At 44.7% G+C, this 17,519-nt stretch overlaps 1 protein-coding gene across 2 annotated transcripts in view; it reads right to left on the reverse strand.

The window, feature by feature from the left end:
* Positions 1-17,519, reverse strand: part of Mcc (MCC regulator of WNT signaling pathway) — a 274,857-nt gene that overhangs the window by 207,083 nt on the left and 50,255 nt on the right. The window contains exon 1 of one of the 2 annotated variants that reach the window (XM_045151945.1): positions 6,455-6,617. The exons of the other annotated variant lie outside the window; for it this stretch is intronic. Coding sequence (XP_045007880.1) covers positions 6,455-6,499 — 45 coding nt within the window. The 5' untranslated portion in view covers positions 6,500-6,617. Of the gene's footprint in view, positions 1-6,454; positions 6,618-17,519 lie in introns of those variants that run through there. 2 annotated transcript variants of the gene reach the window in all.

Here is a 17,519-nt window from a genome sequence, read left to right on the forward strand (position 1 = left end):
GATTCCCATGCCCATAAGGTCCAAAGAGGAAGACTGAAGAAGCCATCAGCTTACTTGGTAGGTATGAACATTTGCATTCAAATTCAAATTAAAGCATGATTATATACACATGCATTCCATGTACTGATACATCAAAAAAAAAAAAAAACCCTCTAACTCTAGTATGATACTTTGAAAATGTACAAGGAAGGACTTAACAGTAAGAACACAGAATTGCAGATTTAAGTATGAGTAACATTTCTATGAGACAAAACATTCCTGCAGAGCTTCAGAAAGAAAAAAAAAGAAGAAGGAAAGAAAGAAAAGAAAACCAGACTCGAAGTCATGAGCTAAATGCCTTTAGGTGGGGCCAGACGGTCTGGGCTTAAAGCCAGGCTGCACCACTTACTGTGTAACCTGGGTCAGGGTTCTGAACTTCTCAGCTATAAAAATGGGGCCCACTAAAAATATCTAGCAATACTTTGTAGAACCAGGATTCGGGGAGGCTGAAGCTTGCCGAGTGGACGGCATACTGGCAGGCTTAACCTGTGAGCCTACAGAGAGGTCCTGTCAGGGCTTTGGAAGTGGTAACTCAAGGGAAGAACCCTAAGGCAGTTTTCCTCAGCAGCACAGCAAAGCCACCTCAGGTCTACCACAGAAGCTGTGTTGAGATAGATAAAACATGTGGCTAAGCATACAGCACACAGTAGGTGCCCTATAGACCTATCACGAGGGCTAGGGAGATAGCTCAATGGATCAAGCACTTTCAGTGCCAACATGAGCAGTGGAGTTTGGATCCCTAGAAAAAAACGTACAGGCAGACGTGAGAGCATGCATCTGGGACCTCAGCAGTTCTGCAGTGAGGTTGGAGGTAGGGATGGGCACCCCCACGGGCCTGGTGAACACAGCAATGTCCAACAACAGACCCTACCTCAAACGAGGTCAAAGGCAAGGACTGACACCCAAGGGCTGTCCTCTGACCTCCACATGCATGTCATACAATGCAGGTTACCTGCATTTAGACACATGAACACATACACAAAAGCCTTTAAAAAGAAAAAAAAAAGTAAACCTTTCACTGGGATTGAGAGATGGCTCCGCAGTTAAGGCACTTGCTTACTAAGCCTGATGGCTCATGTACAATTACCCAGCACTCACATGAAGCCAGATGCACCAAGTAGCACATGTGTCTGGAGACTGTTTGCCAGGGCAAGAGACACTTGGCATGCCCAGCTCACTCTTGCTTGCTCACTTTCTCGCTGTCTCTGTCTGCTTGAAAATACATTTAAAAAAATCTGCAGGGCATGATGGCATACACCTTTAATCCCAGCACTTAGGAGGCAGAGGTAAGAGGATCACCATGAGTTCAAGGCCACCCTGAGACTATATAGTGAATTCCAGGTCAGCCTGACCCAGAGTGAGACTGTACCTTGGGGAAAAAAAAAAATCTATCACCAACACTACTGAGACAGTATACCAGAGTTAATAAGTAATATAGGAACCATGCGGAAAAAAAGGCAAGAGGGCTGAAAAGATGGTTCAGTGGTTAAAGGTGTTGCTTGCAAAGCCTCATGGCCCCAGCTCAATATCCCAATACTCATAAGTCAGATGCACAAAGTGGAACTTGAGACTGGATTATGTTTGCAGTGGCTAGAAGCCCTCATGTACACTATTCATTTGCTCTAAAAAATATTATTTAAAAATAGGAAAAGAGGCTGGAGAGATGGCTTAGCAGTTAAGCACTTGCCTGTGAAGCCTAAGAACCCGGTTGGAGGCTTAATTCCCCGGACCCACGTAAGCCAGATGCACAAGGTGGCACATGCATCTGGAGTGCGTGTGCAGTGGCTGGAGGCCCTGGCATGCCCATTCTCATTCTCTCTCCCTATCTCTCACTGGCTCTTAAATAAAAATAAACAAAAAAAATAGGAAAAGACAAGAATGAGTATTGCTGACCAAAACCTTGTGCTATAGTGACTGTCCCCCATTGTCCCCATCCTGTCCAAGAGAAAGCCTGATATCCCCACCAGGGGATATAATGACTCTGTCCCCCACTGTCCCTTATCCTGCTCAGAAGACAGCCTGATGACCCCATCAGGGAATACAGTGACTGTGGCCCCCATTGTCCCCCTCCTGCTTAAAAGAAAGTCTGACAAGGATACCAAAGGAAATCAAGTCAAGGTAAGGAGGAGCCACAGAGATGACCAACAAGTTGTTAGCTAAACCTGCTCCTGCAAAGACAGAGCTGAAGTCTAAAAAGGCCCCTGCAGAGAAGGAAGAGAAGCTAGCCAAGAGGAAAAGGGAAAACGCTGATGGCAACAAGGATAAGAACAACCCCACGGAACATGAACCTGCCACAACAGACCCGCCACAGGAGGCTGAGGGTGCTGGAGATGCCAAGTGCCTGGTGCACAGTTTTGGTCACTGAACACTGCTGCTGACTGCAATTCAAAAATGCTATTTATTATCAAATTTTATAAAAATGCAGAATTTCGTTTTGCCTTTTCTTAAATTATTTATTTTGCAAGAGAGACGTGGAGACAAAAGAAAGGAGAGAGAGAGAAGGCATATTAGGGCCTCCAGGCAGTGCAAACGAACTCCAGACGCATGCACCACCTTATGCATCTGACTTACATGAGTACTGGGGATTTGAACCTGGATCCTTAGGCTTTGCAGACAAGCACCTTAACCACTAAGGAATCTCTCCAGCCCTACCATTGTTTTTCTTTTTCTGTTTTTCTTTTTAAAGCCATGTTAGCACACTGACCATGTCACTGTTTCTAGGGGAAGGAGCATGCATCACCAACAGGACTTCTTCCAGGCCACTGATGAAAGAAAGGGAAAACACCTTTCCCTTTCTGCTAGTTGAGAGACTTCCTCTTGGCTCCCAGGAGGAGGGAATTTTTTTTTTAATTTAATTTTTTTATGGACAACTTCTATACTTATAAACAATAAACCCTCCCCTCCCTCACTTTCCCCTTCACAACTCTGCTCTCCAACATATTCTCTTCCTCTTTCCATGAGTCTCTTTTATTTTGAGTCATCGTCTTTTTTCTTCCATTATGAGGGTCTTGAGAAGGCACTGTGAGGTTATGGATATCGAGGCCAATTTCTGTCTGGACAGTTGCATTGTAAGGAGTCGCATCCTTCCTTTGACTCTTACGTTCTTTCCACCTCCTCTTCCACAATGGACCCTGAGCCTTGGAGGGTGTGATAGAGATATCTTAGTGCTGAGTGAGGAGGAGGGAATTCTTGATGTTGGCTTACATGGCCACCTTGGCACCAACGCCTAGTAACATAAGATCACTTAGGTTGATGTCATCCTCTCTCTAACATTCACAGAGGCTTAACTCTCTTAAAACCAGAGACCTGGGCTGGAGAGATGGCTTAGTGGTTAAGGCACTTACCTGGAAAGCCAAAGGACCCAGGTAAGCCAGATGCACAATGGTGGCACATGCAACTGGAGTTTGTTTGCAGTGGCTGAAGGCCCTGGTACACCCATATTCGCTCATTCACTCATATTCATTCTCTCCCCCTCTCTCTCTCCCTCTCTCTCTCTCACACACACAACTAAATAAATAAAAGTTTAGCTGGGCATGGTGGCGCACGCCTTTAATCCCAGCACTCGGGAGGCAGAGGTAGGAGGATCTCCGAGAGTTCGAGGCCACCCTGAGAATACATAGTGAATTCCAGGTCAGCCTGAGCCAGAGTGAGACCCTCCCTCAAAAAACCAAAAAAAAATAAAAATAAAAAATAAAAAATAAAAAATAAAAAATAAATAAATAAAAGTTTTCAAAATAGAGACTTATTGAGACCTGATCCCCTAAAACTGATTTTTGTCAGCATGTCAGGTGATGTGAACTTGGCAGTGATCTCACAGAGCTGATATTCCTCAAAACAGTATTGGCTACTGCTCTAGACAGTGGGGTTTTCAGACTAATTCTGCCAATTTCATTTCATCTTTCAAAAGTCAGCTTATGAAAAGGCTGTAAAACAACATAGGCCATGTGATATGTCAACCCTCACTCTGAATTTTACCATTTTTTCAGCATCCAGTGGAGACTTCATTAAAGTTTACAGTGGCTTTCTGATTTGTTGGTGGGTGGGGGCGGGGGAACCCACAAGATTAAAAAAGCAGAAAAAGTTGGATACTGTTATTAACTGTTTTGTCTGAAATACCATGATTTTATATAGAAATGCTTTAATAAAGTTAGCTAAGGTTTGGCTGGGAGGGTAAAACTGAATTGTACAGACTACCCTTATCTGCGGGTAGCAGAGTCAACAGGCTTCTTTGACACATACCATATTTTGGGGCCAGATGGGACATTTCCCTGGCAAGTTATAGCAGTAGGGACATGTAACACAGTATAAGGTGCAACCATTCAAGGGGGAACTGAAAGGGTTGCCTTTTCATTGCTGGGACAAACCACCTGACCTGAAGCAGCTTATGGAAATAAAGGGCTCATTTCCACTTATAAGCCTCAAGAGGAACTTTCATGGTGGTGGGGAAAGCACAGCAAAGCAGGTATCTGGGGCTTCACGTCTTGTCACAGCAACAGAAATGAAGCAGTCTCAGTGAGCTAGCTTCTGAACACCCAGGAGGCCAGGCTAATAAACCTCAAGGTCCGCCCCCAGTGACACACCTCCTCCAGCAAGGCTCCACCTCCCCAAACCCCCCCAACTTTCTCCAATTGTCACCAGCAGAGGACCAAGTATTCAAAACACATGATGCAATGAGGGCCATTTGCCATTCAGGCCACCACAGCCTGGTGAATTCCTGTAAACATCTTAGAAAACTAAGCTTACGCCTCTCAGTGTCTTGACAAGAATGCACTACAAATTGTGTGTTTATGAAAAGACCAAAGCAAACATGCTACCCGCCTGAAACATACATATGAATGCAATGAAGTCTCCGTAATTTGCCAGACTGCCTGAAACTCCCAGAGTTTTAAGTTCTGAATCATTCTAAAGAGACTAGCAACCGAGAAGAGGGACAAAATGGCCCTTTCTCTGTGATGTGTGGTTTAACATGATGCCACCTAGCATATATGTGTACCTTCTCCCCTCTCACTCTCCCTGCACTCCCACTCCAGATGGATTCCAGCAGCAACTACTTTGGGGGAGAAGGATGCATTTATTATTAAATCAACATTGCCTTGAGAACTACTTCCAAATCCATCTCAAGTCACCTATGTTGTATTTGGCTGCCCCAAATCCCTAGATTACAAATAATACTCGCTTCTAAACCACGGTGAAATGTTGTCAGTTGAACAGATGGCCTCGAATGACTCTCACTGTCAGAAGCAATCCGGCTCATCCGATTGAGCTCTGCTCTCAAACAGGAAACAATCGCAGGATGGGCTCAGTGATGACATGCCTGCCCACCATGCTTAGGTCCTGGATTGGACCCCAGCACACACATACACAGTTGGTTCTATTTCTCCTCTGTCACTTGTCATTAACAAAATTCACACTTAAAGCATCCCTTTGACTAGTAGATCAAAGAATTGGGAACCCAACATCTGTTGACTGCCTTAATTTAGGGTGCTTGTCTCCTTTCTGAAACTGTGAAGGCTTGTAAAAATCATGGGCTGGGAGATGGCTCAGCAGTTATTCAAGGCACTTGCAAGTAAAATCTGCCAGGCCAGATTCCATTCCCCAGTACCCTAGTAAAACCAGATGCACAAACGTGTGCATGTGTCTGGAGTTTGTTTGTAGTGGCAAGAGGCTCTGGTGTGTGCCCATGCTCTCTCCCCCTCTCAAATAAAAATATTTTTTAATCAGATAACCTAATCATTCCTTAAAGAATATAAGATAGTTAAATTGCATCAGGAATCTGACTGTAGGGCTGCAAGAATGGCTTAGCGGTTAAGGCATTTCCCTGCAAAGCCAAAAGATCTAGATTCAATTCCCCAGGACCCACGTTAGCCAGATGCACAAGGGGGCGCACACGGTCTGGAGTTCATTTCCAGTGGTTGGAGGCCCTGGTGCGCCTATTCCCTCTCTCTCTCTCCCCCCTCCTTCCCTCCCTCCTCTGTCAGATAAATAAATAATTTTTTAAAAAAAAAGAGAATCTGACTGTATAATATAATGTCCCAAGGTGAAAAGCCACTTCTAAATAAAGCTGATACTTTTTTGTTGTTTTTTGAGGTAGGGTCTCACTCTAGTCCCGGCTGATCTGAGATTCACTACGTAGTCTCAGGGTGGCCTTGAACTCATGGCAAATCCTCCCACTTCTTCCTCCCATGTGCTGGGATTAAAGGCATGCACCATGACACCTGGCTTCTAAAGCTAACCACAGTCACTTGAACATTTAGCAGACATGAGATCAGTTGTTCTTCACGTTGACATGTATCACTGTACGTCTGAAACCTCATATAGATAAACATGTTTGAATAAAATCAAATGCTACTGACCCAATCCCAAGGAGGAGGGCTCTGGCAGCAGCATTTTAATGCCAACCCACAAGGCAACTTACCAGTTGCTCCTTCCTGAGAGGTGTCTGGACGCAGCACAACTGCATGGGATCAGAGCCGAGAGACACAGCGCTGCGGGGCCATGCTGTGCACCAGGGCTCAGGGCAGGCTCCCCAAGAGAGCCTTTCCACACAGCCACAAGCCGCCAAGACAGAGACTCCAGTTCTACCCAGTTTTCAATTTTCCATCAAAAAAAGGAAAGCAGAAAACTATGTTGAGTACAGGTATTATAAATAGAAAACAAACGGAGTTAAAATGGGACTCCTTCCTCCTGCCCATTTCCTCAAGGAAACTCTGCCCCACCCAGCCTTGTCCACAACACTCTGCTTCTGCAAGGATGTCGGATATGCAGCTTACAAACACACCGACGCCACTGCCGCAGCACAGATCTGCCCTGGATGGTGAACTCTTAGGTTCAAGCAATTCACACGAAAGATATATAAAAAGGCACAAATGCCATATATAAGAGAACAGAACCAAGATTTGAGTCGATTATTCTGGATCTATGAGCCTGATGCCAGAGATCTAGGATCTGACGGAATCTCCCACAGACTCCATGTGCTGCCAGTGACACTCCTTGTTAAAAGAAGAAAAAAGAAAAAAAAAAATCTCCCCACAAATTCTGTTACCCACAGCTTTTCTGGAATTGTTCAGGAATGAGCTGACTCCCTCCCAAGGTCAAAGGTGACATATAAACTTTAAATTGCTCTACAAAAAAAAAGAAAGAAAGAAAGAAAGAAAGAAAGAAAGAAAGAAAGAAAGAAAGAAAGAAAGAAAGAAAGAAAGAGCGAGCTCCATTGGGTGCAGAGAATGACACAAGTTCTCTTCATCCTTTCCAGGTCACATCCTGGGTTTTTCACAAGGAGATGGCTCAGCAGTTAAAGACACTTAATTGCAAAATCTGCCCAGCCCAGGTTCAATTTCCAAGACACCCACATAATGCCAAACAGGCATTCATTTGCAGCCTCAAGACAGACACACACACACATGCACACAATTTTGTTAATTTAAAAAAATGTTATAAAGTACAATTTCAGCACATAAGAGAGGAATTTTTCTCTACCAAACATATGAGCTAGAGTAATGGCTCAATAGTTAAAGGTGCTTGCTTGCAAAGCCTTGCCTGAGTCAGCCTGGGTTCAATTCCCCAATGTCCACATAAATGCAGATGTTCAAAGTAGTATATGCATCTGGAGTTTGTTTGCAGTACAAAAGGCCCTGACTCCATTCATCCTCGTTCTCATTCATTCATTTTCTCTTTCTCCCCCCCCCCCCACTCTCTCTCTCCAAATAAAGAAAAATATGTTAAAAAAGAAAAAAGGCTGGGTATGGTGGCACACGCCTTTAATCCCAGCGCTCAGGAGGCAGAGGTAGGGGGACCGCCATGAGTTCAAGGTCATCCTAAGACTACATAGTGAATTCCAGGTCAGCTTGGACTAGAGCGAGATACTACCTCAACAAACCAAAACAACAACAAAAGCCTCCCTGTTATTTATATCATAACCACCAAACAAGGGTACATATTATTTCCCAGGAGGAATTCCCAAAATTTTTAATCTGATTTTGTCATGCAAGTGACTTCATTTCCTCAGCTTACTTTTTGGGTTGTTTTTATTGTTTTGTTTTGGAGGTAGTCCAAAACTCTAGTCTAGTCCAGGATGGACCTGGAACTCACTATATCCACAGGCTGGCCTCGAATTTATTGCAATTCTACTGCCTCAGCCTCCAGATGCTGGAATTAAAGGCATGTACCACCTCACCCATCCTTCTTTGGCTTACTTAATAGAATTTTTCTTTTAATTAATGAAAAAAAAACCATATAAATGGAATTGAGCACTTGAGAATTTAAAATATCTACTAACACTTACAGGAACTGAGAGGAAGGGCAAAGCAAACAGCGGCCGTGGATGCGAGGCTGGGCTGTCTGACATCGCGGAGCCCGGGGGCCGGCCTCCTTGTCTGCACCCTTCCTGCGATGGAACTGTGGAACTGCACAGGGAAAACTAGAGCCCAAAGCCCATCTTCACTTCAGCAGGAACAAGTTTCCTTGACTGGGCCTGACTGCTCCTCCACAGAGAACATTCTGGTAAAAATGCTTTCACTACTTACACTCTTTTCTTCATCTACTTGATCTAAATAGTTGAAACCAAAGCCTCCAAAGATGAGGCAATAGTCACAGTTCACTGGGGTATAAAATAAATTCATCTACCTTTCACCTTTCCTTTTAACATCTAGTTTGTTTCTTTCCTATGAGACACATACCATTAATATGACACTAAAATATAATTTGTGAAAAAAATATATGTATAAATTAGAGGTTTAAGCTATGAAAACTCAAGCTTTTTAAGATTGTTTAATAGTATTTTTATATTTACTTGCAAAGAGGGGGAGAGAGCACCAGGGCCTCAACCACTGTAATAAAAATGTGAGTTTTTTTTTAAGCCCAGCATGGTGGCACACGCCTTTAATCCTAGCACTCAGGAGGCAGAGGTAGGAAGACTGCTGTGAGTTTGAGGCCACCCTAAGACTACATAGTGAATTCCAGGTCAGCCTGGGCTACAACGAGATCCTACTTTGAAATAACAACCCCCCCCAAAAAAGTGAGTTTTTAATTTTTAAAGATTTTTAAATATTTATTTTTATTTTTATAAAACAGAGTCTCAATATAAAGCCCAGGCTGGCTTTGAATTCATGGTCCTCCACCTCCTGAATGCTGGGATTACTGGCATGCTCCAACCATGCAGGCCTCCTTTTAATTGTTTAAACAGAGTTCAGAGACCATTAGATTAGGCATTAACACCCACATTATTTCCATATAGACAACAAGATCTCTTTAGAGAAATATGTTCCATGTTCCAACTGGGATAGCCGCAAGAAGGAGTCTCTCATGGGAAATGTCATCACATCGTGGGTGTCTCTCTCTTTCAGAGGCCAGCTGGGTAATAAGAGTTTGGAATGCCTCGTCAGGAGGAAGCAGGAATATTCCCTCTCCCCAGAGGGAGCCTTCACATGGTAGAGGTCCCTCTTGCCTGATAAGAGCAATGAGCTTCTTATACCTGTCTTCATTTCACGACCTTCGAAGCTGTGCCTGGACGCCTGCTCTCGTGACCTCAGAGGGCAGGATGCAGGCTCAGTCACATACACAAGAGTCCTCAGAAAGCAAGGCCAGAGAGGGACAAAGTCTTAATGTTTAACAAATCAAATGTGGCACATTTTAGTCAACTAAGACATATACACTCATATGCCATGTATACTTTTCCAATTTGTCAGATTCCACACAGTGAACTGGCAAGTCCTCCCTGAGTACAGTCCAAATACATGAGAGAAGACAAATTCCTGATTCTGGGCCCAACCCTGTCAGTTCTGCTCATTATCTTATCTCCATTACCAGCTCTGTGTAGGTGATTGTTTCTCTCATCAGAGCACAGGTTGAGACACAAATCTGACCGAATGGTTCATTATAGCATTCCTTTGATGGTTCGTTCCTTCCTACTGTGGTCTCCATCCTGCAAGTTACATCTTCACGTGCGATTGAAGCACAGGGTGCTGGAAAACCACTGTGACCACAGACGCGTTCCTTCTGGGAACTGTTCTGCTCCCTTCTGTAGGATCATCAGGGCTTCTGCCTCAAAGGAACAGTCAAACCACCTTTTTCCCCAGCCTAGTGAGTGACTTCAAGTGCAGAACTTGACCTAGCTGACACACGGGGAGAAAAAAGGCCTGAACACAAGACCCAAACCTCAGGAGAAACCCCTTGAGACAGTCACCTAGACTTACACAGACCCATCCTCCTGTTTGCTTTTGAAAGCTACGAGCTGGTGGGAGGAGGTCACGATGGGCTTTTGGTTTTCAAGGTAGGATCTCGCTCTAGCCCAGGCTGACCTGGAATTCACTATGTAGTCTCAGAGTGGCCTCAAACTCACAGCAATCCTCCTACCTCTGCTTCCCCGAGTGCTGGGATTAAAGGCACGCACCACCATACCCGGTACAAAGGGCTTTTGAAGGTGACTGCTCAGTCCCTGGTTCCCGTCACACTCCACTGTCATGACAGCAGCCTCATGCTCCCACCACATCTTATTATTCACCATGACAAAATAAAATTCTAGGAGCCCAAGTTCACTTTTCCTCCTACACATTGTTTCTGTCGGGTATTTTGGTCATAGTGACACAGAATTTACTAGCACAGAGCCATTGATTTCTGGGAAATAATTTGGAAATATCAAGTTTATATAGCAGTTACCTTCTAGCTGTTAGGACAAAACACCTGACCAAAGCAGATGATGGAAGGGAAAGCTTTATTTCAGCTTACAGTTTGGAGAGGAAGCTTCATCTGGTGGGGAAAGCATGGCAGAGCAGGCGCCTGGGGCTCCATACCTCCACAGCAGCAGGAAGGAGCTCTCATCGTCCAGGGAGCTGGGCTAATCAACCTCAGGGTCCAGCCTCAGCGACACACCTCCTTGAGCAAGGCTCCACCTCCCAAAGGCTCCATACCAGCTGGGGACTAAGTAGGAAGTTTAATCACAAACACCTGAGGCTATGGGGGACACTTTACATTCAAACCACCACAGCTTATCCTTTTTGTTTATTTCTTTCATTTTTCCTCCTTAAAAACTGCTATTAGGGAAGCAGAGTAGGGCACGTCTTTAATCCCAGCATTCAGGAGACTAAGAGGTAAGAAGATTGCGTTGAGCACAAGACCAGCCTGGGCTATAATGAGACCCTGTCGCAAAACCAAACCAAAAATAAATAAATCAGCTGGGCGTGGTGGCGCACACCTTTAATCCCAGCACTCGGGAGACAGAGGTAGGAGGATCGCTGTGAGTTCAAGGCCACCCTGAAATGACATAATGAGTTCCAGGTCAGCCAGAGCTAGAGACCCTACCTCAAAAAAAAAAAAAAACGCCTATTTTCTCCCTTTGGCTCTGGAGCTAACTTGCCCATTTCCAGCCTGGCACTGAAGACCCTGGTAGTGGACCCCTGACTGTCCCTGCTGCCCTGTACTTGCCCCTTGTTCCAGCCAAGTACTTGCTATTTTCAGAACATCCAGCATTTCACTTACTTTTCCCTCCTTCGGGCTCCCAGTTTCTCTCAACTACCCAGCACTCACCTTACTGAGTTTCACATGCTCACGGTGCCACACCATGAACACAGGTAAACACCCAACAACAGAAACCAGGTAACAGGAAGGCTTCTCTAGCACAGGCCCAGAGTAAGCCTTCAAATATCTGACGAAAGTGTTCCTTAGGAAAGGTACATAAGAAAATACTATACTTATCTACACCTCAGTAGTTGATCCTAACAAATATGGCTCATTTAAACCAATTTCTACATGGACCATGTCTTCTTGTCCTACATAATGGGAATACAGCTGCTGCTTTTGCATGTTAAGACTGAAAAACATGGAGGGGGGGCTGGAGAGATGGCTTAGCGGTTAAGCACTTGCCTGTGAAGCCTAAGCATAACCAGGGTTCAAGGCTCGATTCCCCAGGACCCACGTTAGCCAGATGCACAAAGGGGCACAAGTGTCTAGAGTTTGTTTGCAGTGGCTAGAGGCCCTGGCATGTCCATTCTCTCTCTCTCTCTGTCTATTGCTTTCAAATAAATAAAAATGAACAACAACCAAAAAAAAAAAAAAAAACCATGGAGGGGCTGGGGAGATGGTCCCATGATTAAAGGCACTTGCTTACAAAGCCTGAGGCCCAGGTTCAATTCCCCAGTACCCGCGTAAAACCAGATGTGCAGAGTGGTGCACGTGTCTAGAATTCATTTGCAGCAGCAAGAAGCCCTGGTGCACCCATCTCTGTCTCCCCCCCTCCCCTTTCCCTATCTCTTAAAGGTATTTAAAATTAGCACCTGGAATGGTCATCTGTATTTTCATTACATATGCACATATAAGCAGTTAAATCATCTGCATGCAAGTAGACTGAGATAGTAGAGCCTATGGGAATAAACACAACCTATTTTCATCTTCCAATTGGTACATGTCGACAAATGAAGGAAATACTCCACGTTACTGATACTTGATAAAATCTCTGGAATTGGCACAAGAATGTGTTTAATATGTGCCCTGATGTTTAGCTTATTAAACAATTTGAAACTTTGTAAGTTTCTGCTAAAAAAAAAAAAAAAAAGCAAAGCTGGGTGTGGCGACGCACGTCTTTAGTCCCCGTAGTCAGGAGACAGAGGTAGAAGGATTGCTGTGAGTTTGAGGTCAGCCTGGGCTTGAGCAAGACCCTACCTTAAAATTTAAAAAAAAAAAAAAAAGAGGGCAGGAGGGTTGGCTTAGCAGTTAAAGGGTTTGCCTGTTAAGCCAAGGACCCAGGTTCAATTCCCCAGGCCCACATTAGCCAGATGCACAAGGGGGAACATGCGTCTGGAGTTCCTGGCACACCCATTCTCTCCCTCTCCCTCCCTCCCCCCCTCCCCCCCTCCCCCCTCTCTCTGCCTCTTTCTCAAATAAATAAATAAAAACAAAATATTAAAAAAATAAAAGAAAGAAAGGAAATCTTTCAATAACATTTCCAAACACAACACTTGGTTACTAGACATATCTTTTGCAATTGAGAATTCACTGGCTCTTGAAAGATAAAATGTCAGACTCTAAAAGGAAACAAAATTAGTGCAAATCCCCTCTTACTCTCTCCCTGGAGTATTAATTTCCCTAAGCTTGTTTGCTGGTTTCTACTCTTGCAAGCTAGGAGCAAAGATCACTACACAGCAGGAAAAGATGCTTCTCTAAAGTACTGGGGGAGGGGGGCACTGCTGTCCTCAATTAGCATGCCAACACCGATCTGTGCCCAATCCTAAGTACACCAGCACCCAAGTCGACGTGACAAACACATCCTCTGAGACATCACACTATCATCTAGATTTCTTCTCTGTTGTTGACCCAGCAATGCTGTGGTTGCAGGTAGGCACCCCACCTCCTGTTTCCCTGGTAACATAAGAAAAGGAGACATTTCAATAGTCCATTCAAAGGGAAGAGCCCCTTCCTCCGGACCAGAGAACAAAGTCCTCAGGTCCTGGGAGCCTATCAATCATTCCAGTGGTCGAGATACCAACCCTCACCTGCAGAGGTGTGAGGAGCAGTTTATCCCCTTAATGAGGTCATGTGCTAGACCCCCAAGAAGCCCCTCTCTGTGTAATTGCTTGTAGACCCGCATTGCAGAGCCCACCCACTTCTCTGAGTGCTAACTTTTCCAATCCCCTCCCCTCCTGCTATTTGTCTGTTTCCTTCCTTCCTGTTCTTTAGATGCCAATGAAGTGTAAGTACCTGGCCCTGACACTTTGGAGCTTTTCCACCTTGAAATTCCCAGCCCTAGGCCTCGATCCGGCAACCCCCTCTCTCTTTTTCTATATTTCCCTATTTTTGCCTTCCTCACCTCCTTGTCCATATTCCTTAATTTCGCTTTGGCATGGGACACCAAACCAGCCAAACCTGGCCAGAAAAAGCCCTGTAGGTCTCAAAGCCTGCAAGCCTGAATTAATACTGCGCCACTACGGTTCGAACACTATGCAGACTTGGTGGGTAAACTGTCTGGTGGCTCTTGTGCCTGGAGATCACATAAGAAGAGGGACTTTCTTCCCTCTCCTTGGAAGTGCCGCCCAATCTTGAGTAAATCAAAGAAACCTTTCATCTTCTCCTTCAATTTTTCCTAGTCACCTACTGGGTTGTTGTTTTAACCCCACTGCACATTTTGAAATTCATCTACATAAGACATCAGCAACCCAACTAATCAGACAGAAGAATGAGAGTGTATGGTTTAACCCTTCCCACAATCCTTTATTTAAAAAAAGTTGGGGGGAGGGAGGATGGAGAGTTTTCAAGGTAGGGTCTCACTCTATCCCAGGCTGACCTGGAATTCACTATGTAGCTTCAGGGTGGCCTCGAACTCATGGCGATCCTCCTACCTCTGCCTCCCAAATGCTGGGATTAAAGGCGTGCGCCACCACACCTGGCTGTTTAAATTTTTTTTATTTGCATGCGCACGCGCGTGCGTGCGTGTTTGTGTGTGAGAGTGTGTGTCTTGCCCCTGCAAACAAATGCCTGTGCAGCTTTACATGGGTGACTAGGGAACAGAACCCAAGCTGCTAGGCTTTGCAAGCAGTTACCTTTAACCTCTAATCATCTTCCTAGTTCATCCTACATTCTTTTTTTTTTTTTTTTAAATTCATTCGCAAGCACAGAGGGAGAGAAGAGAGTGAGTACACACACACCAGGGCCCCTTGCTCTTGCAAAGGCACTCCAAACACTTGTGCCACTTTGTGCATCTTGGCTTTACATGGATCTGGGGAATTGGACCTGGGCCCACAGGCTTTGCAGGCAAGCACATATAACCACTGGACTATCTCCTCAACTCTTCCCCACAATCTTTTTGGAGAAACAGGATGCAGGGCCAACCAGAAGCACACCGCCAGGGTGGTGGTGGTTTGGAACCCAATGGGGATTGGTTGCAGTTGATGCCGAAACTGCGCTGTCACGTGCAGCCTTCCAAGGGGGGATACAGCTCCTCGGTTTCAGGAATAAATGTCTCACAGAGCCCCAGACTGCTATTTCCTCCCTCATGCATTTCCCCCACCCCTCAAAAGATGGAAAAATCCAAAGGGATCCGAGCCATAAAGAACTTCTATCCATTCAGTCACATCCACCAACTGCCACTTTGCAAGGAGCAAAGTCACCAGGAGCGAGGGCCAACTATGTCATCAGCATCCAGTGGGATCATTGAAAAGGTCTGGAAATCTGGGTTTTGCGTGACACCGACACCAAAGAGAACAGAGTTACTTCAGAGGGTTTAGAAAAATCTTATCATAAAAGCTTTGAGATAAGGACCTGGCCAGAAATATTTCTCAGGGGAAAGATGAGGAAAAGAAAAAAAAGGAGGAAAAAAAAAAAAAAAACAAGTCTTGCTAGAAAAAGACAGATGCTTGGATTGAGCTATGGAACCTTAGAAACAACAGAGGAAAGTAACATTCAGCCCCATTTCAAGACTGCCTAGTAAAATTAAGATTGTTCAAGTTTAAAGTCCAAAGGCAGTTAAAACATAATACCAGAGCTGGAGAAATGGCTCAGTGCTTACTGCCTTCAAAGCCTAACAACCAGGGTTCGATTCCCCAATACCCATGTAAAGTCAGAAGCAGAAAGTGGCACATGCATCTGAAATTCATTTGAAGTGACAGGTGGCCCTGGTCCGCCCATTCATTCTCTCCCTCTCTTTCTCTTTTTCCCTCCCTCCTGTGTACGTGTTTTACTTCTGTCTCTCTATTTGCAAATAAATTTAAAAATTAATAATTTCATAGACTTGGTTCATAAATAGAGAATACAAAGAAATCTCTACTCCCCCAAATAGTTTTGAATTTATAAGCTTGAAATTGTATGCTTCTGAAATCAATTTCTCATGAAAAGTCTCTTCTTTACATACAGGAAGAAGGATGTAAGGGGAAAGCTAGTCCCAGTGGAGGGGGGGGACAGTGATGTTATTTTGTGGAATGTAAGAGAATTTAGCAATGTCTTCCAGATATGAGCAAGGGTGGGTGGGGGGTGGGAGGCTGGGTGTGGGCTGGGAGGGTGAGTTTCATTTCTAGAGGAACAGGAAGGGCCAGGGATCCTTGGGTAAATGCTTGCAATTTGCTGCTTCAAACAGAAATGTGGAGAAATGGAGACAGGCGACAGTTAATCCTACTTTGGATACAGACAGAAGCTGGCAGCCGAGAAAACACATCCTAAAAAGATAATGTCTTTTTCTCTCTGGCAGTCCGTCAGCTTTTCTTTTCAAAGACCTCATCGTCTTTGTGACTGTAGTTAAGAAAATATCCTTGCAGGGTTTCGTGGATTCCGCACCACCTGCAACCCTGCCTCTCTGCTGCTCCCCATCCTGGTGAGAAGCCAGAGGTGGCACTGAAGCACGAGGCATTGGGACATGGGGTTCAGGGCCTCGGGGTGCAGGCCAGTGCTTTCCACATTTACATACGCCAAAGGTGAGGCCCAGGGAGGGCCTGTGACTTTGAGGGGCTTTCTTCACCAGGTCCCTTATTTGGTCTGTGACAGATGCCATTGTTTCAAGCTTATTTATTCCTCATATAGATGCTGGACACTGGACAGATATACTCTCGACACATTCCCTGTTCTGGAGCAGTTGGCAACTTCATGTAATATTTCATAGTCAAGGAGGTAATTATACAATATTCCATAGGTAGATACAATTAGTACATAGGTAATAATATGATTAGAAAAAAAAAATCTTGGGCTGGGGAGATGGTTCAGGGTTTGGTGCTCGCTTCCAATTCTCCAGGACCCACATAAAGCAATGCACCAAGTTGCACATGTACTGGTTTTCCTTGGCAAGAGGCCCTGACATGCACATAACTCTACTTGCCATTCTCTCTCTGCTCTTAAATAAATTTTTTAAAAAATATTCTTAAGGCTAGAAATGGTTTAGCAGTTAAGGCGCTTGCCTGCAAAGCCTAAGGACCCTGGTTCAATTCCCCAGGATCCACATAAGCCAGATGCACAAGGTGTTGCATGTGTCTGGAATTTGTTTGCACTGGCAGGAGGCCCTGGTACACCCATTCTCTATCCCCCCACCCCATCTCTCAAATAAATAAACAAATAATTTTTTAAAATATATTGTTAAAGAAAGACAAATTTTATAGGAATCCTGAAAAGGAAACCTTCATCACTAAAAGGGGCAACTGAGGAAAACTCTGAAGACAGGAGATAGTTGGTGGAGAGATTAGACCATAGATGAAGACCCTTATAAGCAGGAGAGGGAGAAGGAGATGGAAATACAGACCCTAACGAACACACACACAAAAAAGTTAGAATATCTCGACACACTTAAGCAGGCTGGGAAGATGGTTCAGTGGGTAAGACCAGTTGCTATTCAAACATGAGGACTTAAGTTCAATTCCCACAATAAGGTAAAATGTTGGGCATGGCCGCACTTGCCTCTAACCTCAGGAGTGAGGGGTGCAGAAAAAGGGGTTCCCTGGTTAGCTAGTCTCACTGAAAAAATAGAGAGCTCCGAGTCCAGTGAGAGATTCTGTCTCAGAAATACAACAGAAGAGAGA

Source organism: Jaculus jaculus, chromosome 6 (assembly GCF_020740685.1).
Source record: "Jaculus jaculus isolate mJacJac1 chromosome 6, mJacJac1.mat.Y.cur, whole genome shotgun sequence".
Lineage (NCBI taxonomy): Eukaryota > Metazoa > Chordata > Mammalia > Rodentia > Dipodidae > Jaculus > Jaculus jaculus.